General features: G+C 37.2%; 1 protein-coding gene across 1 annotated transcript in view; it reads right to left on the bottom strand.

Moving 5' to 3' along the window:
- Positions 1-6031: 6031 nt before the first annotated feature.
- Pep (Protein on ecdysone puffs) overlaps positions 6032-24910 on the bottom strand; it is an 87411-nt gene continuing 68532 nt past the window's right edge. Inside the window, exons 11-14 of the mRNA XM_083144691.1 lie at positions 24116-24331; positions 15315-15454; positions 14014-14109; positions 6032-7070 (exon numbers count right to left, since the gene is read on the bottom strand). Coding sequence (XP_083000817.1) covers positions 6663-7070; positions 14014-14109; positions 15315-15454; positions 24116-24331 — 860 coding nt within the window. The 3' untranslated portion in view covers positions 6032-6662. The remainder of the gene's footprint in view (positions 7071-14013; positions 14110-15314; positions 15455-24115; positions 24332-24910) is intronic.

Raw genomic sequence — 24910 nt, 5'->3', positions numbered from 1 at the left:
CACCCCCAGAACATCACAGAACCACCCCCTGCCTGAACTACACCCTCCACACACTGCGGATGAAATGCCTCATTTGACCGTCGGTGCACTCGACGCCTTGCGTCATTTGAAAAGAGGCAAAATCGCGATTCATCAGACCACATTACACGCCTCCAGTCTGCCACTGTCCAAGTTCGGTGTTGTCTGGCCCATGTCAGACGTGCAACTTATGTGTCGCTGTGAGCAAAGGCCTCTTTCGAGATACCCGACTCCATATATCCATGGAATGAAGTTCTCGTCGCAATATTCGCTCGGAAATTGGTTGAGACGGACCTTCATTCACTGACTGCAACAATTCCTGTCTGGTTTGAAACCGATTTCATTCGAGTGACACTCGTCTCCGGTGCCTATGGGTTAGGATCTTTTTCCGACCACAGTTCTCACGCCGTGTTCCATTGCCACCAGTGGTACAGCATTCCTTGTACACACGTTGGACAGTTCGCGTCGATACCCCAACAAATCCGGCAACTTCGCTCACTGTGTGACCATGGGCTAGGGTTACCAGATCGCTGTAAGGGAAATGTAGGACATGCTGTCCCAAAATATAGGACATTAAGTAAAAATGTAGGACACAAAACATTCTCAATAAATAATACATATTTCTATAGAGCACGTTAGAAAGTAGTTGAAAAATTAAACTTTTCAGTTATAAAAAAATGAATTCTTAATGAATCTCTAAATGCAAAATTTCAAGACTTGCAATCAAACTAATCAATGCACCTCTTACTACATGATTTAAGTGGTACTTCTTTGAGGAGACATTTTTTATCAAAATTTCAGGTTTAGTCAAACTATATTTATGTTACAGTGGACAGACAAAGTCTTTGAAATTATAGGGACCAGTGACAGACATTTTACAGACTTTATGAAAAAATAATTTCTTCGTTAGTCTGTTGGGGTGATGGTAATAAAAGTACTCTCTGAACATTTGAATTATGACCTGTAATGTTAAACAAATATTCAGCAATTACCGTAATTTAAAATTCGATAAGTTTAAAGTTCGATAAGTTTCATCTTGGGTAATCTTTAGTTCAATAACAGGGCGTCTACCAAAATAACACATCCAGAATTCTTGACTTTTTCTAGACTTTTCTATACCTTCTTCCCTTCTTTCTTAACGTTTATTTATACGACACCTACTTAGGTAAAATTGGAAATTAGTAATTAAGAAAATAAATATTTATTTTATTGAAAACCCCTACCAAAGGGCCAGTTAAGATGAAAACTGAAGCTGAATTTAAGAAGAGAATTAGATCTGCTTTCTCGTATTAATGCATCCTGAACTGTGTTTGGCATACGAGCAAGGCTTTGGCGTCTGGACTCAAGCCAGTATAATCTTATGTGGGGATTGGGTCGGTTGTCCCTATATGTTTGTGACTGTCCCTTCATCCATCTTACCTTACCGCCATTCATTATCATTTTCGCGATTAACCAAAGTGACAGAAAAAGTTGAGTAAATAAACTAAATCAACCAGTCAGTCATTATGATAGCAAAAATTCTTGACCACAAGAATAATTTATTGCCTTTGTATTGACTTCTTGACCTATTTGTTGATTTCTTTACTGTTTCTTGACTACCATGACTTTCTTGACTGGTAGACACACTGAATAACTGTGTTCTCTATACCCCTACTTTACAATCAAATTATATTGAATAAGAATGTGCAACACCTTGTTCCATCAGTATAAACCCTAAGGCAAGAGATTCTGCTCAGGCATTGAACAGTGACGTTATCAGAAAGTGGTCCCAAAACTTTGTTCATTATGTGCCTCCGTTTTTCCGCATTTTTAATAGCAGGACAAACTTTTTTCCTTTTGGGCAATGACTGAATCAAAATAAATTTCACCATTGAGTTTGGAAGCGCAGTCCATAGACTTGTAACTTGCATGATTTTTTCTGTTACCTACTTTCCTAATTAATATTGTGTGACGCTCAAAATGTAGGACATTTATGATATTTTTCAAATTCCTCCCGGACGCCGGACATAGTAAGGCTAAAATGTAGGACATGTCCGGGAAAATCCGGACGTCTGGTAACCCTACCATGAGCATGCCCGAACACGATAGCCCATTTTTGCCACTCCGACACATATCTGGCTTTGCCCATTTTGACACACTATTCCCGTACTGGACGTCTTCCGCACTCAACGTTACTGCTATAGTCACATAGCACTGATCCAGACCAGGGGCGGCTGCTCATAAGGCCGATACGGACGCCGCACTGCCGTGTATAATCACATTAATATTTATATATTAGCTTTTACATTGTCTGAATTGCAAATATTCCATTGCTTATTGCAACGTCCACCCACGCAGTGCTCAGCACCACGGCACAGGAGTACTGGTACTGGCTGCGCTCAACACGCTAAACACTGCAGTTGGGTGGTCGGCAAAAGTTTACCCATATGTGCTAACTGATTCAGTCGTAGTACAAAGTCTCAGAAATATCTCAGGGCTTGCTGGGTGTAAAGAAAGACTAAACCAGGTTTATATATAGATGTAACAGTTTATTATAATCCTATCACAAGGATGTCCGTTAGCACACTTACACACGTGTCTTTACCTTTACCTGTACCACCTTTAGACTCGAAGAGATAAGGGGGGAGCAGGGAACATCCACTTTATTCCTCGCAGTGAGGCGCCAATGGGGAGTATGGGGACCTAATTTTATTTAGGGCCTGGTCGCCGCAGTCGTCACGGGTTCCCCTGAAAGAGAGAGTAGGTTGTCTGGAAACCCAACGCCACAGGTTGATAGGGAAAGGAAACCTCTTGCAGCAAGCGGAGCGGGTCCTCTCACTCTAAAGTGGAGTTGGTTCTCTCTCGCCAATAAGCGGAGTGGGGTATCTCTCACTCGAAAGTGGAGTGGGTTATCTCTCACTCGAAAGTGGAGTGGGTTCTCTTGCCAAAGGCAGAGTTCAACCTCTCTCCCTGGAAAGCGGAGTGCGGCTTCTCTCGGGTGCTTGGCCTCTCGCAAGAGAGGAGTGCAACTTCCTTCCTTCCTTAGGATGCTTGGACTCTCGCAAGAGCGGAGTTATCCTTCTTCCAGGTCCGTTGGTAGGAGAGATCTTATCGGTAGCCGACCTGAAAGCCAACTGAACTTCGGGCCTCGCTGCGCTGGCTTTATACTCGCGGTGGCGCATGGGTGGTGAAAATTTTAACTACAAGTACGCGTTGCTAACTCATTTTTTTACATATTGCAACCTTCATACTGAGAAACATCCAAGAAGTGACATTAAGAAAACACTAGTGGGAAAATCACTAGTTGCACGTGTCAATATAAACTAAAACTGTGTGCATTCAGACAATACAATTAATAATGAGCCTCGCAGGACTCTGCAATCCTAAACATCGGGTTGAACAGTGTAAATGACAATAAATGATAACATTTACCAAATACAACGACCACGCAGGGTCTAATAATGAGCGAAGTTAATAAACGTAGAGGTGGACCCGTTAACATTTACAGAATACAGCGACCACGCAGGGTCAAATAATAATAAGCGAAACTAATAAACGTAGAGGTGGATCCGTTAACACATTTAGACATTTAGCATGCATTCTTCATCCATACTTTCTTAACAAAATATAATATTGCGACCACGCAGGGTCGTTACATTATAGATCGTTGGTTAGTCTGTTCTGTATTCATTCTTCCGCGACAATTGCGAAGTTTGCACGCCACCGTGCAGGGCAATATGCAACTTCGAGAGAAATCTGGCGGGGCGTCGTCCTCCCACTTTACGAGATGTAGAGCATTCTCAGGCGCGGCCGCGAGGGGTAAGAGGCGAGGGAACTGAGGGAATAACACGCGTGGGATCTGTGGCTTGGAGGACGGAGGGTTTGTAGTCCAAAACCCATCCCCTAGGCGAAACTGGCCCTCTCTCCGGAGAACGGTACACAATGAAGTTAACATAAGAAAGAAAATTACCAACCCTTGAAGAAAATCATTCTGTATTCCATAATCTTATTCACTTATGACATAAGAGTAGAACAATAAATAACGCAATTTCCAATGAGGATAGAAAATATCGGTAACTGAAAATGTACAGACTCTTACTCGATTTTTGTTATTTACCGTCGCTTTCTGCTACTTTTTGGTAATCACGACGATGAGCATAAGTGATTATATAATGAAATTGATGGAGGGGCACTCTCATAGAACACACATACCCATGCCGGGATTCGAACCCAGGAGCCCTGGCTTTGTAATGCGGTATGCTAGCCACGGAAGTCGGCTATAGATTCTTGTTACACGTAAAATTATCGTATATACAGAGTTAGTCAAAATTATGTTAACACTAATGGATTGGTTTGTCCCATTAATGTTAACATAATTTTGACTAACCCTGTATATGCATTGTATTTTTTTCTGAGTTTTGTGAAAAGTACATTTGGATTACAATGATTTGGAGTACATCATGTAAATTTCATTACATGTTTTGATTAGCACGTTTGAAAAAATCCAGATAATGTGACAAATTTGTCCAATTTCTTTTCAAGACGGATGTTAAATAAATTAGAAACTCGTCATCTAAACTCACCAAGAGCCGCTACAGGAACCTGTGAACTACAAAGGTCTCAAAATTTGGCAAAATTGTCTGGCAACCCCGAAGCAATAAAACGACCGGATGGAAAGACGATAGTATTGACACTTGTTGCTTCTTCGTTTTCCATGGAGAAGTGAAGCTTTTTCGGTACTTGTGTGCTGTAGTTCTGCATTTGTCTATATGCCTTGATTTGTCGCGATGAACAGTGTGGAGAAATCGTTGGTGCGAAGTTTTTCTACCAGTCTGGATGAAAAAATAAACATAAAAAACCTAGGCCGAATTTGAATCTAGAACAAGTGTCAAAGAAGGGAGGACGTGAGTTCACTCGCAAATTTCGCGTTGAAGGACAGAAGGATGAATTTCAGTTACAAACATGTCTGAAGATTTCTGATAAGTTTGAAGTTTTTAATTTAGAGCTTCTGGTAACGCAGATATCACCTTTCCAGTAAGATATTTATTTTAGTGCCCTATTTCACATATCAATAAGTCATGTTGGACAGGAAACTTTTTCTGTGTAACTTTTTTACTACAAATTTTCACGATCAATGCACGTAAATATTCGTCATTGTGCTTATCAAGTTGTGTAAAAATTAATATCCCTTCTTCTGAATTTTCCCCTCTGTTAAACGACTAAATCTGTTAGAATTCTATTTCTTCTTGCATCTTCTTCGCATTACTGTTAAATAATTATTAATTTATTATCGTATGTGCAAACGTGTAGAACATGATATTCGGTAAACACGAACGTATCAATAATATCTTATCACCTTGGCTGTTATACGAAACTCATAATTTAAACTCACATTCTAGTAGAGCAAATTTGTGCCGGCCCCCGTGGAGGAGTGGTTAGCACATCGCACTACGATACCAGAGGTCGCGGGTTCGAATTACGGCCTGGGCATGGATGTTTGCGAGTGTCCATTCATCAATTTCATCATATCACTCATCCCCATCTTCGCAAATTAGCCAAATGTGGCACAAAAGGCGAAGTAAAATAAAGCAAATCAATAGAAAATTTGTGAGCTATCGCCCCTCCACTTTGGTTCACCATGAGCCGCCACTGATCCAGACACACTGCACCACGCCACTCCTCTGCAACGCCATCTGTAAGGGCATCAGGAAACCCCCTTGCTTTTTGCGCTGGGGTGACTAATTTTTTGTCCGGTGAGCTTATATTATTCTAATGTTTACCCTCCCTTTAAAATTCTCCCGCAAACAGCAACTACCTGGCACTGTAAGGAATCTGTAGCAAAAATTATATAAATCTGTCTCATACTCCTTGTTACATTTCCAGTTTTTTTTATCCCTTCAGCACCCTACCTCAGCGGTATTGCTATTGCAAATAATGTTGGTTGCACAGTAAAGAGATAATACAGACAAGTTAAAATTCATTAAGAAACTGTCAATTAAGTCCTCTATTCTACGCTTTAGAGAAATGAAACAAGTTATTTTTCATATATATATCTAATATTTATTTCCACATTAAAAGCAATGTCAAATATCCAGATTAACATATGGACCAGAGAAAAGTTGTTTCTTCAATTAAAAAAAAAATCACTGCACAATAAGCAAGTTTTTTTTTTAAACATTGATCAAGTTATTACTAAAACACATACGTATTTAAGGACAAATACTTTGTTTTCTGCACAGGATTCCACAATCCTTAACACCTAATGCATGTTACAATTAAGTTCCTTACAAACAGCACTACAATTAAAATAGTGTGGGAAATTGGAAAATATCATTCCAAAGAAAATAGCCTCGTCACTTTTATTTCCTACAAACGTTTAATGAACAACATTTAATCATGAACAATGAGCAACTTCATTTCAAGCTTTAAAACTTTTTATTATAAAAACATGCCTGACACCTTACATGCTTCCATTCATGTATGGAAAAAGAACCTTTGACAAAGACAACATGGATCAGCTATTATGCACATTAAAGTTCATTTCTCCTAAGAACACAAAGAAAAAGATTTTTTGTTGTCAGAATGTGATATTAATAATTTTAAAGAAAAAAAATGCACCACTAAACAGAGGAATTCTGTTTAACGGAATTGTGCTGGCAGTGAATTTACTTCTTCCTCCGTCCTCTGCCTCTTGTTGCAGTCGGTGCAGCACTCTTTTTAGCAGCCGACCTCGAGACTCGTTTTGGTGACTCCTCTTGGGACTCGTCCACCTCTTGATCCGGTTCTGCTTCACCTTCGGTTGTGTCCAAGAGTGTGTTGATGTCACGATCGACATCTTCCCAGAGAGCTTCATCGGTTTTCGACTTTTCTTCTTCGCCATTCTCCTGGGCTTCCTCCTCTTCCTCTTCTTCAGCATCAGCCTCCAGGGGGTCATACTTGTCACTCCCGCTAGACTTCTTCCCTTCGTTTTGCTGAGAGTCATCTAATTCTGCATCTTCCTCCTTTGGCGACAGCTTACGCCTCTTCCAGTTTCCTCCGTCATCTTCACCTTCCTCCTCGTCAGATGCTCTTTTCTGCAATTAAATGGCAACAATACAATATTATTTACTATTGTTACAATTTCCTCCAATGTCTCATCACTAGGGGCATGCATATTTCGTTTTTGACGAAAACATAAAATGTGAAATAACACATTCTAATGTTAATTTTTAATGTTTCTGAAAGGTGTGAGGTGCATTTTCTACCCTGTTTTGTCACAAATTTATGCAAAATGAACTGCAAAATACTATTATACACGAAATTTAGAGTTTATTTACCAACGTGACACTTTCTGAAGTTTGAATTATCGTGTGAGGTATGCAATTCATGGAAAATTGATTAATTCTGCTGTAAATATTTGAGAAGCAAGAATGGACATTTTTATACAGGAACAAACTTAATACTCTGGTAACTACATAAACGTGCTATTAGATGGGTTATATTTATTATTGTATAAGTGCAGCTTTTAAATCAAATTTTGGATTATGTTCAAAATTTTAAAACCAAAATGAAATTTTATATACTGCTTTGATCAGTTTTTTTTACTGCTACAACACTGAAATTTTATTTTATTTACTGCTTTTAAACCCGAAATTGACTGTTTTTCTAACGAAATTTTGCTTTTTTATTTGCCAAAAATATGTGCCTCTACTTATCACAAAATGATGCGAAATGAACTTAATTTAAAACTTCATTAATTTTGGTGTAAATATTTCAGAAACAAAAATGGATCCCATTACATACTTAATACTCTGACTACATAAATGTGCTATTAGAAAGGAAAGGTTGATTTTGTATAGTACATGTAGTTTTTAAATCAAACTTAAGGTTTTATTCACCATTTTAACACCGAGATGCTGTTTTATATACTGCTTTTGATCCCAAAACGTGCCCAGATTTTGAACCAAAATATATATATATTTTATTCACCCGTAAACATGTGGCTCTACCTACAATTAACAAGGATTCAAAATTATAGCCTTGATTGTTACATGCATCTATCCAAAGAACACAAAGTCATTAATTTAACCTCTAGCAGATAGATACTGTTAAATCTCTCGGAATGTGCAGCTTTCAAAATGTGCAAAATCCAAGCATTTCTCCAAAATGGGTCTTTTAATTTTTCTCAAAAAATTACATGTCATATATACACTATTACTCGATAAGTATACAAACTTTAAAAATGGGATGCAAATGGGATCCGGAGATATGTTAGATTTAGGTTAGGGTAAGGTATGGCAGGTTAGGTGATGGATGGTAACAGAATTTGATAGACAAATTCCTAATATTCAAAAGTAAAAGTCTAATAGAAATCAAATACAATATTGTTTGAATTAATGTACATGAATATGATGTTAAAATTCCCATTTATTAGAAATACAGGGTGACTCGAAAGTCCCATTCCATAGGCAACTCCGTTATTAGTGCACATAGCGAAAAATGAAAAGAGGGGAAAGTTGATGGAAGTAGGTGCTACAAAAGAGGGGAAAGTTGGTGGAAGTAAGTGCTACAAAGGACACTAACAAAGTAAATGGAGTGAGTTATTTCTGTTTTATTTTTCACACAGCATTCTTTTCCTCCCTCGATAAAAATAAAAACTAATCTGTGAAAAACTCGCCTCACGGCACTTATAAATATGTATGAATTCAATATGATTTGGATTAATAAAAGTTGTAATTTTTCACGTGAAAAATTCAAGCAGGATTCATGCATAATTCCCGGTGAGCATATGACGATTCTGTCATAATTTTGATTTTTTGAGAGTAATTCTTAATTTTTGTTATTGCAATTAATATGAAGAACAAACGAAAAGGAGAGAATTAAAAATGTGCATTGTTTACCCGAAGTAGAGTAATTGCATTTAGTGTCCAGGATTGCTGCTAGATGTCAGAGAAATGCAAGTGGTATGGAGTTTGTATTTGTAGCACATAAAAGTGCCAACAGATGTATATCTTCTGTAATACAGGCAAAACAATAAAATTTTACTTTGCAACGTAACAAATTGATAAAAGTATATGATTGTTAATGTGAATCGATGCGAACGGACACTATAATGATGCTACCTTCTCTGTAATGTTTCATCCAGGCAAATTGTATCATGCAAATTGTACATGGGGGTGATGCAATTACGTTTGGAATGTTTAAAATACTATATTTAAAGTAATTTATGTGTGGTTGTTGATTTGTTCATGTAAGTGTACAAAAAAGGATGTTTTCTCGCACGTACGGGTGTGATTTGTGAAATTTTAGTTTTAATGAAAGGAACTAAGGAAGTTTGGTGCAAGAAGAAGGAGAGAGACCTGACCTCATGGTACCGGAAACAATGGTGGAAAGCGGTACGAGAGTCAAGGAAGACAGTGCGAATTAATCGTTCGGCATCTGGATTGTACGGGCATGGAGACGATTGGTAATATCGTCCATCGTGTTCACAAAGAAGAGTAGTAAAGCCACAACTCAATATTTTGGTAGAATGTGGCTTGGCTGACGAGCGATCACCAAAGTAAGGTGGGAGCAAAAAAGCAGGTTTGCTATGATGCAGTCATAAGGTAAGGACATTTGCCTCCGGTAAACAAGAAAGGGCAGTCAAGACATTGTCCCGCATCTAGCGATTTTACCAGTTGCAAGTAAATGACCATGTACAGGAAAACCTCATTGATACAAAGTTCAAGGGACCAAAAAATGTCAACTTCGAATTAAACGACTTCAAGTTATCCAAACTTTTCAAGATGGCGCGTGTTTTTCAGGTGTAAATAAAGTAGAGTATAAATTACCCCCACAACGGATGTTTTATACTTGGTGGTAGCTCAGAAAATAAACTTTATATGTACTATATAATAATATTGTACGTTTTAAAGAAAGTGTAAAAAATGTTACACAAAATGAGAACACTGAGCTTACGCGGAGACAAAGATTCCAAGGAGACTGTTAACACCATTTATCCTGCCTAGTTATACAACCGGTTATGCACGGGATGCATGTTGTGGCAAAAGTCTTTTAAAAAACTGTATTTTCTTTTAATTGTGCAAAGTCGTTGCTCTTCCACGAAATTCTTACAATTTTAGTTCATAAGAAACCCATTTGCACGGAGACCTACGGAAAGGAAAACAATCTCGTTTATTGCAAGAAGTGTAACTCTGAAGAATCTTGACAGTAGTCACACTGGCAGGAGCAAGAGACGGGAGATAATAGGACAGAATGAATATTGGATTTTATGTACGTTCACTAGAACATTGTCCGTTACAGGATTAACTGGTAAGAGAAGATTCTCTTGGGAGAGAACACAACCTTTCCCTCGCACAAAAAAAAGGGGGGAGGCTGTAAATTTTGTTCTGGTTCAGCGGAAACACATCGTAAAAAAAAGTCACGTTTTCTTTGCTTCAGTGAACTTCATATTCACCCCCCCCCCTCCCCCTTTGCAGGGATCACTCCAAATTCTTCCTCAACTTGCATGCATTGTAATCCACTCTGACAAGTAAACACCCAACTTGCGATCTGTTTTCACCGAATGTGCATCCTAGGACACAGTGCCGCACTCGATAATCACTCTGGTTTGGATCCCACTTTAAACTGTATATTTAGTCCCCCTTAGCTCATCAGCATAAAATGAACTCAAAACAAACTTTACTTTCCCTATTTTCAGATTAATCAACAATTTATTGTAGGATTCAGGAGTATTCTGGAGGTCAAACACTCCCTCCGCCAAAACTTTTCCTCTCTTCCTCTCATATTCCTACATTGAGTTTTTTTTTTTTTTTTTTAACAACAGCACTGTTAATGGTTTTGAAGGAAAGTGGTGATTATATGAACTTTATGTGCATCATGAAGTTGTTTGTTTTTCTTTCTGAATCATCATGGAGTTGTTTGTTTTTCTTTCTGGAGATTGAATTTCCAAGCCACAGCTTTCCTGACAACTAGACAGCTTTCCAGATGCTAGACTAAACACTGAACACTGGTGCCAGCTGCAGCGTAAACACAATGAGACAGGCTGGAAGTTAGAGCAGCAGGTGGAAGAAGGGAAATCATCCGCATATTATAGATGATGCAGTTGTCGAAGACCGAAGACTGAACTTTTATGCAGTGTGGAAAAGAAAAATGATCCTTGCATTACCTTTTACCATGCAACAGACAATAATACGGGCAATATTTCCTATCCAGACAGCTGCATTCAAAAAAGAAAGAGGGACTTGAATTCTGCAATTATCACATTACCATGCACACCAGTGGCGAATAATGAGCTGTTGTAGAAGGAAGGGGGTCACTTTTCTTTTACTTATAATGCGGTTTTTGTTCGTTTTGAATAAGGTATTCAGAATTGTTTGCTTTTTCTTAGACGCCAAAGGAAAGAAGCCCATGTGCGCACATGAGCAAGAAAATGGTGGCCGAAACAATTAGCAACGGACACCCCCCCCCCCCCTGTTTGCTGATAGAAAAAGGGGAGAAGTCACTCAGCCAACAGAACACTGTTTTGGCAAATTTTATGCCCGGCACAGTTGGGAAACGTATGAAGCGGGAAACTGGAGTTGCAACATATGTAAGATCGACATCAACTTTTGTGGGAAACCTAGATGACAACGCATTACGCAGGTTGCCGATCTTCAGTTGGCCTATGCAGCTTTATCTGTAACAGTTTCCCTTTTTTTATGAATTATTTTCCTGTAGTTTACGGTTATTACAAGCATAAGAAAACAGTTTTTCTTTGTGACGTTTCAGGAGAACACACGCTCCTTTCATCAGACATTTATTTTCATTTTGACTAAAGAATAATAACCGTAAACTACAGGAAAATAATTCTATAATGCAAGCAATGCGTACATACAAGAAAAACTATTTTTTTTATGAAGTTTAGAGGGCACAAAGAACACACTTTTAATGAAAGTGGTTACCGGAAGTTGTCGGCTACCAGGCCAAAAGCTGCTCGCTCACGGGAAATTGCTGAATCTCGAGCTCACAGCTAGACAGATGGGTGAGACTTCCAGGCACCAAGCATCTTGTATTTTGGAACATTCCTGGGATCTTATCTTGCATTTCTCATCTAGCACTGGTGAATATTTCCAAGATGGCGCATTCAGCGGGGAAAGAGCTTGACCTGCCATGCACATTGACAAAGAATGTCAATGTCCAGCAGGCATTTCGGGTTGCTTCCCTCGAGTTGTCAGCAGCTCTTAGGACAAGGAAACATGTCAAGTTAAAATAACGTCCAAGCTCTCTCCACATTGGATCTTCTCTTGTCGACTTACACAGGTGTCTACTTCGAATTAAGCGAAACCAGTTTAAACAACTTCGAATTAAGCTAAACCAGTTTAAACGACTTCGAAGGGTCTTGTAAACAACTTCGTATTAAAAATTATCCGTATTTCGATTTATCAGTATTATAAATCGTATCATATCGGCTGGGGGATGGGAAGAAATTCGGATTAACCAAAATCGTATTAACGAGGTTTTCCTGTATATGTTAGTAAACGCAAAGTGATCATGAAACATGCTATGCATAGCAGACATGCGTGTGTCGTTACTAGTCATTTCAGCAGCCACATTGAGTAGACTTTTTCCCACCACAAAGCAATTGCGCAGCATAAATGAAATGCAAATAACCATTGCAAAAACACTCCAGTGAACACTTGTCGCACTTCATACAATATTTGATTTGTTCGAACTTTGCTTAACGAAGTGTGTGTTACTTGATGGAGGTACCTCCCTTTGTATAGTTTGAACATTAATCTGATAATACACGAATATTCTGTGTAATTCAAGGACATAAAATCTTATGGTTATCTGAAATTATTAACCTTAAAACTGTATAGTCTTTATGCAACAATTATCATGTAACCTGAAAAGTTTTAGAGTTAATGCAATGTTAAAGAATGCATTCTTCAGACTAGCATTTTGCTATTGTTAAACTAGACACATCACGTGGTTTAATAGCATACCGATAGATAAGTTGAACTTAAATAGTGTTTTAAGTTTACAGAAAGTTGCAAATCTATTTGGGTATTTCTTTATTTGTTGATTGCTCAAAGGCACACATGTGTGAGAAAATGTAAATACTCACCAGAAAAGAGTTTACACCAGGTAAAAGAAAATTCTAGTTTCCTCGTATAATTTTTCGAAAGTGTAATGAAAGATCAGCTGTAATATTTCAATTCGAGCTATTTCTAAATAAATCTGTGGTTTGCATTTCCATTTAATAATCAATGCTTTCCAGGTAAACACTACACAGGTGATTTTAATCTAATCATGTCATTCTCTTTCAGTGGGGGAACATCTGAGTGCATGATGGATAGAATGGGATGAGATTTTGATTAGAAACTGAGCCTGTAATCTGAAATTTCCACCCAATATTAATCAGACTCAGAGCATGATTCTATATGAAATTCCAGCATAGTGAAAGAAAATTGGGGGGGGGGGGGGAATTTGTTGTCAACAGAATTTGGTTTGTATGTTTGAAAGTTCCCTAGGCTCAAAATAGTTGGTTCCAAGGGTACTGCGGTGATTACTTCCATATTTCTATGGTACAGGGTGGTCAGTGTACAGGGTGACCAAATTTAAATTGACATCATTTCTTTCATTGTTTATACAAGGGACTAGCTTTTTTCGATTAGCAAGAAAATCACTGTGAAACTCCAGAGAATAGATGCCAGTGCCACAGACGGTTGAAACATGAAACTCAAGCTGATTTTGGATATGTACTAAACTTGGGAAGTTTGACTGACTGATAGCTGTATTTGAGATTTCATGTAACCTTTAGGAGTGGGCATCCCCATTTGGGCAGACCGTCATAAGCAGCCACCCTGATATTCTAATCCTTCAGATAAACTTCGTTGAGACTTGATCAATTACATGATTTTCTCAAGATTTCCAGGCATATGGAAACCTTATGTGTCTTAATTTGATTCTACCTGTGCCCTATCTGTTGAGCAAGTGATAGAATTCTGTACTGTATCACTGAATGTAATTAAAGTGGTACAACTCTGTACTTGCCTTCTTCTTTTCCTCGTCTTCTGCATTAGCCGCTGCTTCTGCCTCTGCATCAGCCTTCTCCTTAGCTTTCCTCTCTCTAGCCTCCATGGCTCGCACCTGAAATGCAGAAACCCAAATGAGCTCATTCATGACCTTTTCATATGCAGAGTTACAAAGAATTAATTACCATGCTTCTCATTTGTTACTTTAAAGCTATAAAATTTAACACTTCGTGGAAGATTTGAAAAGTACCATAAAATGTCATTTGTAGTATGGTTGGCCACTAAATCCAGATAACGGATATCCGACTAATACAGTTATTCCTGTTATCTGAATATACAGATGATAAGTGTATACAGGCTTGCTATTTACAGTTCAGTAAGTTATTCTGGTAAGAATGGTTCCTTAAATTAAGGAAATACAAAATAAAGATTTGAGATTATCCTTGCACAAATGGTGCACATTGAAAAATAAGCAAAAGTGATAAATCCACACAAACTCAGATGCACCAAAAGAAGTCCATCTACAACATCAATCTGGCATGCGGAGAAAGGAAGAGGCGTGACATGGCGGTTGTCAGGTCAAGTGATGCTTCATGTCCCAGGCTGCAGGTCTTTGGGACAACAAACCGAGAATGTTATATTCCAAAGTGTATCTCATTTAAGCCTTTTTGGAACAGGAAAAAAAATGTATATTTGAGCTTAACAGTTGTACTACAAAAAATTATCCTACTCCATGTAATTAACAAAATGAATTAATCTGAAAATTATTTTTTTAATTTCATTAAGGATAAAATGTTGTGAATGAACATAATTTTCTTATTTCACCAACAAAAATTATTAGCATCTGTAGCTTATATACATCACAGAAAAATAAAGTCAAATTTTCCTACACTTTCTTAAAGCGTCACACACACAACACATTTTTATTGATGCTTTTCATGCATTCAGGCTGTCATTACACTGAAGTTTTATTTGTTAGAAGATGCCAAAAAGTACTTCATAATTTTATGAAGGCAGTTTATTATGAATATTTTAATCCAATCTTATGTCTAGAACCTTATATTCTGTGTGTGAAATGTTACACATGTAATGCTGAAATGCCCTAATGCAGAGATCTGTAAAACGGATAACAGATTGGATGATGGATTTGCTGAGAATCTGTGTGGTAGAAATAAGACGACGACAAAAACAATACACACAGAGCCCATAAAACAGATAAACAATAAAACTGTCTTAATAATGCACTCATTCGGATATTTTGGATATCTGGATAGAAAATACCATCTTGAAATGTAATGCAGCTATTTCTAAATTGCCTACCTTGGCTTTCATCAGTGCCACGTAGTTATTGTAGTGGAAAAGTGTGCGGCAATGCACCTTCATTGCATCATCTTCACGCAAGAAGAAGCGGCGGCAGATACGGCAGAAGAAACCACTGACCTTCTTCAGGAGACTCTGACCTAGAAATAACATAGAAAACAATAATTAGAGATTTTGATCCATGCTCTGTTCTCAAAATGAATGTTATTTAATTTTTGCAGTGTTACTTTTGATAAAATCTTGGCAGATTAATCAATAATCTATTGGTATCAGTTGACATAGGAATATTGCTATATCAGTAAAATTACATATACTTATTAGTATGAATTATTCTGAGCTCTGCAAAATCCTGCAAAATTGATTAATTCTGCTGTAAATATTTGAGAATGGACTCCTTTACATACAAATTAACTTAATTCTCTAATCACTACATAAGTGTATTATTAGTAGAGCCCGGAAGTTTGGCAAAATGCCTCTTTTTATCTACTGCATATATTGATAAAAAATTTCCGGATATACGTTTTTTATGTTGTTTCGAATGTTTTAGAAGCCTTTTCATTTTGCCTATTTTGCCTATTTGGGACCCCACTGCCTATTTTTAATTATAATGCCTTTTTTTTTTGCCTTTTTCAATGAAATTTGACCATTTTTTAAAAAAAATATGTTGGCATTTATTTTTCTTCCGTTTATTATGTGAATAATTTTCGCTTTATTTAAGTAATATTGAACTCACGCATGTTTCAACATTGCTGAAGGAGAAAAGTGTGAGAAAAAAGTATTTCATGCTCAGTTAGGATATTGCCTTTCGATTAACATTTCCTTGTGCATGATTGACTGCTGAAGTGGAGAGGTTGATTTCGAACACAAAGAAGATATTTCTGAAATCTCCCTCTCGAACCCGAAAATTTCAGGAAGTTGCACCTGAGCTTAGTTTACCTCCGCAACCAGTCTTGACAAGATGGGGAACCTGGATATCAGCAGCTATATATTATGCTAACAACCTTGAAAAAATCAGTGAGGTGATCGATGCTCTTCCAGAAAATGAAGCGGCTTCAATTCGTGAAGTGCAAAACTCCTGTGCTATTCAGAACTGAAGAATTAACTGTCGTTTATTTTTGCACATTATCGTGCATTGCCAGAGACAATTACAAAGCTAGAAAAAAGAGATGAGAGACTTATAGCATCCATGAAAATCTTCGAGGAATCTATGCAGCAAATGATGGAAGTGCCAGGAGAAAAGGGGTCAGCTGTTGCGGAAAAGTGCAAACGTGTAGTGAGTGCAAATAAGGACTTGAAACAATTGAAAACAATTTGTGATATTCTAAAAGGTGAAAATGCTGTTACCAAAATGAGTCCAGCTACATTAGCTTGTTTTATGTATGCTCCAATAACTTCTGTCGAAGTAGAAAGATCATTTTCTAATTATGAAAAACATTCTCTCTGACAGACGACTACACTGATAAACAATGAAATACTCCTTTAAATAAAACTAAGTGATCTTTATGTATTCAGATGTGCTGATAACGAATATCGCATCCGTTTTCCTGTATCACCTAAATTTTTTGCAGAACACCCACATTTTATAGTGTTATGGTTTCAGGTCTCTGCAGCCTGCTCCGTATCCAGCTTAACGTTTCGTTCCTAACAAATGGATAAGAACCTTTTATGGACCTTGTGTGTTTATGACTGACACTTAATATTTCATGAAGGAAACATGTGGCAGTAGAGTAATTTCCTGTTTCTCTGTTAAAATTTGTTCTTTTGTGGGTTAGTTGAGTCTTAACTTCCTTTCCGATAACTTCGCGAGTAGCCATATTTTATGTTTGTGTATGTTCGTGAAATTGTGAATGTAATATTGTGTATAATGAACAGGGTGGCTACAAACAAGCAGAAATGAAATTCCCTGACTTTTCCAGGTTTTCCAGGACAAAATTTACATTTTTCCCTGACAAATTACAAAATAAAGTAAATTGATGTATTTGCAAATGGAAACAATAAATTCATACAGATCCACGTATGGTTTTGTTAAGTACAAATATTATCTTCTATGAAATTGACTTAATTTCTCTATTCTCTATGATTTGAATTCAAACTGCAAAATAGTGAATTTGGAAAATTATTACAATTCACAAGCTAGGGAAGGATTACGGAATTTTGTCATAGGCAGTAAGTTTAAAATAAAATACTTGATTATTTTTAAAGTTACGACTAAATGAGATAAGAGTGAAGAGTGTTTGATTAAGAAATACAATTTGTAATTTATCAGTCTACTTATACATTCTCGGTATTATATGTTGATATTTCCACTGAGGTTTGGAACCCTCTGCTTGCAAGAACCATGAGTGCGGACTCATTTTTCAATGCATAAAGCTACTTCTCTCTTCTCTGTAAAGCAAACAACTTAACTCTTGCATATAAGTGAAACAATTGAATCGAACAAAATAAAGAATATGAATATGAATAAAATTCGTTTTTGCAATGTTCTCAACGGAAACCAAAACTGTTATTACATAAAGATAACAAAATGAAACTGAAACTACCAAATGTTTATAAATGTTCGAAGGTTGCAATTTTTTTACAAAATTTTTCGAACAAAAAATACTTCTTTTTCAACATGGAATCCAAATATGTAAAACGAATGGGGGTGTTCCATTTGAAATTTCACATTGCGGCATTGACTTACCCCCTCAATAGTATCAAATTTTTTTTGTGCAATTTTTCGATTGGATGCATTCTGCATGCGATATTCCATACTATCATTATAAATGGACCAGCCGGTATACTGAAGGGTGCATAATGACCATAAGTGGCGACGCACCCTAACAATTAAAATCAATCAATCTCACGTGACAGATACCGGGTCCGATATATTATGGCACGAAAAATTGGCATTATCTTTTTTTGACTTGTTAGTGTTACGTTTCCCAAAATTCGCGTTTTTTGTTTTAGAACATTTATCTGCCAAATATACCGAAACTTAATACTCCATTGTGCTTTTAAACTATTATTTTAAATTGTAGGTCACATGGTATACGTATTTTCGTGACAGTTTGATATGTTGGAACAGATTTTTGAGGAAGTAAAAGTAAAGCGCTCCCCTGCACTTTTCCATGAAGGTGTATAGGGGTGTGGAGTTAGGGCCCCACACTTTCTTGATCACGGCTGAATGTGGGGGTGATGTGATCAGCACCACGCTCCTGGCTACCTTTATCCCTCAAAGTTTCCTCAAGGTACCAGCTTCATATGATGCTGGGTGGGTGCCGGAGCAATTTGAATAGGTGGAAAACATCCCGCAGGGGATCGACCCCGGGTCTCTTGCATAGTAGTCAGACGCCTTAACGACTGAGCTCCATTATTACTCGCTCGACAAATGCCGATGGTGCGCACTTAGCTTGGTAATTCAAAACATATCTCGTGCGACAAATACGAAGATGTGGCTTCCGTGTGACGGTAGATACGCACTCGATCTCCTGTTAGAACCCCGCTACTTTACTCTGTGATGCAAATGGTTTTGCTAGAAGTTGAAAAAATTGTGGGAAATACATGATTTAATGTGGCTGTCGGAATTATTCCATGTACGTATAACTCTATAGTTTACTCTTGAGTAAAATGTTGGAAAACTTGCATGTTCTATGTACACAAACATGGCCTAGAAAAGACAAGAATGTTGGATTTCATGGAATTTTTCGTTGTTTTAGGACATTTCTTTAAAAAAAATCGGTAAAAATGCCAACAATTCGCATTATTTCGATATTTCGAAAGGGCGAAAAATGTGTCCAGACATCACTGCACATTCCTAAACATAACTTCGCAGCAATTACCATTTTTCACGGTTTTGGCGTTTGCGAAAAATCAATGTCCCTACTAATCGGAAATTACTTTCTGGCCACCCCTCGTATAAATCAGTAGATGGATAGTGAAAATTTAGCAGGGCTGGCAGAGAAGAGTAAATTCTTGAAGAATGTGATTTGCTTTCATGATTGAATGATTCGAGTAAATATGATATTAAAATATTTACGTATTTATTATTATTATTTTATTTCATAATATTGGACATTAACCTTACTCAGTGAGAGATTAATGACCATCTCTCACCAGTTTAAACAGACAGGACAGAGTGTGGCGTTAATTTCATTGCAATACTAGTGTTGCAGTAAATTTGAGGTTGGGAGCATGCTCTCGTTCACCAATGCAGATTTAAGTTTCACTTTTTCGTGATAGTATTCAATATATATCCCGTTTGGTTGGATTCTTCTTGATATCTAAGAATAGTGCAATGTCATTGTAAACGTATGTTAACTTGTGCGAAACCAGTAATACGTCAGGATGATGAAAGAAAACCTTCGTAAGCACTGCTACATTAAATAAGGTGAACTGAGCCAGAAAAGCAATAAAATTCCAGCAGCATATTTGCAGTCTAAAGCTCTTCTTGTTTATGCATGCGATTTTTGTTGGATGTTGCAGTCCATGCAATTTCTGTCGCATGTTGTAGTGAGATACTTTGTCGGGTGGCGATATTCGACAAAAATCGTATGTATCAATGGAACATAGTTGTTTCCATGTTCCTTCAGTTTGCCCAACAAAATGCCTTACTACGACGTCCGACAACTATCGGACGGCGCCACCCGCTCTTATCCCCTCCATCTGTTGACAAGTCTCCTTACTACTCCTATACGGAGAAGAAAAAATGATAATTCAAATCATTTTCCAGGTAATATTTAGAGTCTTAACCTTTACTCCCCCGATGATACCATATGGTATCATCAGAGTAAGGTCGTACTGGCCTGATGATACCATATGGTATCATGATGCTGATTACGAAATGAATGTGCTTTTTGGACCTTCATACTCTTATGTTTGGGTGGAAACTCCGACACAGGTCTGGAGCAAGCCTGGGAAATTCATATTGATGACCAACCTCCCCCCCCCTCCTTTCCACAACATATCCATGCCACATTTCCGAACAGAGTTTCACATTTGGGCTCATTATTCAACTTGTATGGCACCCAGGAACATGAAACATGTTTCAATCTCTTTGGAAACGTCCATTATTTGAAGAGAATACTAAGGTTTGCGCCTTCTCCCCGAGATAGCGGGAGAAGAGGGGGCAAACTCAAGATTTTTATGTTGTTTTTTTATTGAAATTCGGTGGTCGCGACCCCAAACCCCCTTTGATCGGTTCGGCGTTCTGAATTGTATACGGTTGCATGCTATGATGCTTTAGCTGAAAAACAAAACTGATCCGAAGTGGATTGCTCCCATAGTGCCTGAGTTATAACAATTTTCCTCCAAAAATGCAAATTACCTATTTTTCGTAAAAAAAATAATAATCATATTTTGGCTTATTATTCAACTTGTATGGCACCCAAGAACATGAAACATGTTTCATTCTCTAGAGAAATGTCCATTCTTTGAAAAAAAAAAATACTAAAGTTTGAGCCTTCTTCCCAAATAGCGGGAGAAGAGGGGGCAAACTCAAGATTTTTATGTTTTTTTTTCATTGAAATTCGGTGGTCGCGACCCCAAACCCCCTTTGATCGGTTCGGCGTTCTGAATTGTACACGGTTGCATGCTATGATGTTTTAGCTGCAAAACAAAACTGATCCGAAGTAGATTGCTCCCATAGTGCCCAAGTTATAACAATTTTCCTCCAAAAATGCAAGTTACCTATTTTACGTAAAAATAAAATTTCACATTTTGGCTTATTATTCAACTTGTATGGCACCCAAGAACATGAAACATGTTTCATTCTCTTGAGAAATGTCCATTCTTTGAAAAGAATACTAAAGTTCGCGCCTTCTCCCCAAAATAGCGGGAGAAGAGGGGCAAACTCCAAATTTTTATGTTTTTCCATTGAAATTCGGGGGGCGTGACCCTCCCCCCCCCAACACCCAAGCCGCCCTTCCTCGGTCCGGTGTTCTGAATTGTACACGGTTGCATGCGCTGATGTTTTAGCTGAAAAACAAAACTTATCCGAAGTAGATTGCTCCCATTGTGCCCGAGTTATAACAATTTTCCTCCAAAGAGTGTTCGAATTTAGAAATTCCCGCCGAGAAGACCGGGCGAGAAAAAATTCTCTCTCTCTCTCTCTCTCTCCTCCTGCCATCACTGGTTTCTGGCGCCGTGGTTGAGTTGCGCATAAAAGGAGCCTAAAAGTTGAGGCCGAAACTTACGAACGAGATTTCCTGTTTCCTGTTCCCGTGCAGAGTTCCATAACGATATCTTTAAATAAATAAATAAATAAATAAAGTAAATGAAGACGAAATTCCCTGACATTTCCCTGACTTTTTTTGACACCTCAAATTCCCTGACTTTTCCCGGTTTTCCAGGTTTTCCAGGTCTGTCGCCACCCTGAATGAAGTGAAGTGTAAGTTGTATTTTAACAAAACGATCAGAGCATTCATAATCGTTTTTTAAAGAAATATATTATAACTCAATTAATGAGTTTGCCATGTCACACAAATGTGTGAATAACCCGAACTTGTTTTGTTATATTTGCGGGGAATTTACTCCGAAGTCACAGAGAAATACTATCACTCCTATAGTGAAAAAAGCATATGAGTTGTATTTTGGAAGTAAAGTAGACGAGGGAAAAAGCTGGGCACCAGGTAAAATTTGTTGTAATTGTTCACGAACTTTACGTGGTTGGCTTAATGGCACTCACAAATAAATGCCATTCGGAGACCCTGTAATATGGACAGAACAGATGGATCATACTACGAATTGTTACTTCTGTTTAACAAACATAGTGGGATAAAACATTCTATATTTTATCCTGATGTTCCTTCAGCTAAGAAGCCTATGTGTCATGATTTTATACCAATTCCTAAGCCTCCTAAAGAATGGACAAGTGGATGAAACCGAACCAAGCAGTGCTTCTCCAGATGACGAACCTGGACTCTCATATTCAAACACCGATCCAAATTTTCCTGATCCAAATATACCTCACTTTATTTCCCAATCCGAACTAAATGATCTAGTCAGAGACCTCAACCTTTCTAAAGTTCAAGCTGAATTATTAGGTTCTCGTCTCCGAGGGTGGAATTTATTACAAGATGGTGTTAAGGTGTCATATCGGAAACGCCAAAAATCACTGACACATTTTCTTTCTGTTAGTAATGAAGTGTTATCAGCGCATGGGGTGCAATATGTCCTTGAAAATTCACTTTTTACATTCGCATTTGGACTTTTTCCCCCCTAACTTGGACGCGGTTAGTAATGAATGCGGCGGGAGATTTCACCAGAATATTTCTATCATGGAGAAACTATATGCAGGAAAATCGGTACAGAACATGTTAGCAGACTACTGTTGGAACCTCAAGGAAGAGGTTTCTGGTGGCAGTTACAAACAGCAGAGTTCAAGAAAGAAATTTTGAAAATGTGAGTAAAAATGTGTTTTTTTTCCTTTTTTTGCATGAAATTTCTTCATTGAACAGTCAAAATCAGTCCTATATATATTTTTTAATTTTTTCATATTTCATAGTTATTCACTACAATATTTAAATCTTATTTCATGAGCAAACAAACAAAAATAATTTCAAATTTCGATGTATTATTACAAAGGGAATTAAATTTTCATTAAAAACAAAAAATGAAAATCCAGGGAAAATGATAGGTGATACAGCATTTCTACTTTCAGATTTGGATTCAGCGGGGTCGAATTATAAATAATCACCTATTTTCGTTCAAAGGAGCAAAAAAAAGTTTGAATTTGTTCATCAGTGCTATCAATGAATGTTGAGAACTTAAAAAAACAGTTTGTAGTTATCTGTAATCAAGACGGAGAAAATTGAAATGCTCTTCCCAATGTAGATTTTAACATTTTGCCAGAGATTATAGATAAAAGTAAGTGACTTCCAAATGTGCCTTTCTTTGCTTTATTTTGCCCTTTTTTTCATTTTAGTGCCTATTTTCCACATTATAAATGCCTTTTTGCCTGCCTATTTTAACGAAAATAAATACCTGAACTTCCGGGCTCTAATTATTAGATAAGAAATGTCTTATTTTGTGTAACAGGTATACTGTTGTTTTTAAATAAAATTTAGAATTAACCATTTAAACAATGAAATGCCATTTTATATATCACTTTTGATCCTGACGTGTGCCCAGTTTTGGTACCGAAATCTTAATTTCTTTTATTAAACATTAATATGTGGCTCATAATTACATGTAATTTTACAATACATTTGTAAAAAAGACTGCAATTTAGTGCAACATTCTGCCAATTTATTATTTTGAAAAGTATAATACATATACCCTGAGTTTGAAAAGTAGAAGTCTAAATATACAACCACCATAATTACCTAGTTTCCTACAATAATTAAGGAGATTAACAAACCATTCAGGTTCCAAGGAACAGTCGCCAATTTTTTGCCAGACCAGTAGATCAGTTATCACGAAATTTTATATCAATATACTTTACTAGTACAGCTAGAGGTATACATATTTAATTGTTGATGGAAACGTAAAATAACAAGCAATAATGTTCATTTTTCATTGCTTTAAAAGGGGCGAAGTACATTTCCTACCTTGTTTTGTCACGAAATGTTGTGAAATGAACTGCTAAATGCGAAATAAACATGAAATTCGGATTTAGACACAATTCTTTGTGAAATCTGAATTATCCTGCAGGTTTGCAAAATCATGGAAAGTTCATAATTCAGATGTAAACTTAATATTCTGAGAACTACATAAATCTGCTACTAGAAAGGAAATGTTTGTAGAAAAGTTTATCGCTTCGATTTGCCACTGACAAGCAGAAATATACAGTAATAGTAGTAGTTAAAATTCATTCTACTAACCAACCGGAACATCAGGATTGTACTTGGGAATCTTGAAGGTTCCATCAGCTGCTGGTTCCAACTCTTTCTGCTCGGTTTCTCCCTCCTCCTTCGGTTCTTCCTTTATTTCCTTGTCTTCGTCACCTTCCTCCTTTGTCTTGGACTTATCTTCCACAACCTCCTCCTCTTCATCTTCTTTAGTTCTCACCTGAATATCTCGTTCGTCAAAGTCTGAATCTGTAACGAGAAAAGATAGAATAACCCTGTGTTCAGATCACTGGATACAAGCTCAACTTTAATTCGTAAATGTATCTCCAAACTAAAGTGCTTATAATGTAATTGTAATACTTAAAAAATAAATTTATAGTAAAGTAAAGAATAGAATATTAAATAAGCGAGAATAAATTAAAATTACATGATCATTGGTAAAGCAATGACAAAATAGTGTTCACATTAGTGAATAAGAATAGGCAGACACATCCATTACAGTGAAATTGCAATTATACGTTTCGCGATAGTACGTTTTTCTTATTAGTAAGTTTTTTCTGGCGGTCCCTGCCAATTCCCATAAGGCTGCGTGCTATTATATTTCAGTTATACAATTTTCAGATATAGGATTTTTCCAGTTAATACGTTCGACGAGTTCAGTACCAACAAGGAAAAGACTTCAGTTTGACTTGCTTGAAAGAATGCTGCTCTTAGAGTTTAAGATTACCGTGACAACATCTGCCACCCATTCTCACACAGGTTTTCTTATCAGCTGCAACCATAGGACCAGACTCTCGACTTGGAATTCTATTTTTGTTGCTTGCATGG

Source organism: Lepisma saccharinum, chromosome 23 (genome assembly GCF_977018435.1).
Source record: "Lepisma saccharinum chromosome 23, izLepSacc3.1, whole genome shotgun sequence".
Taxonomy (NCBI): domain Eukaryota; kingdom Metazoa; phylum Arthropoda; class Insecta; order Zygentoma; family Lepismatidae; genus Lepisma; species Lepisma saccharinum.
The sequence above is the reverse complement of the archived record's forward strand: the minus strand, read 5'-3'. Positions and strand labels throughout refer to the sequence as shown.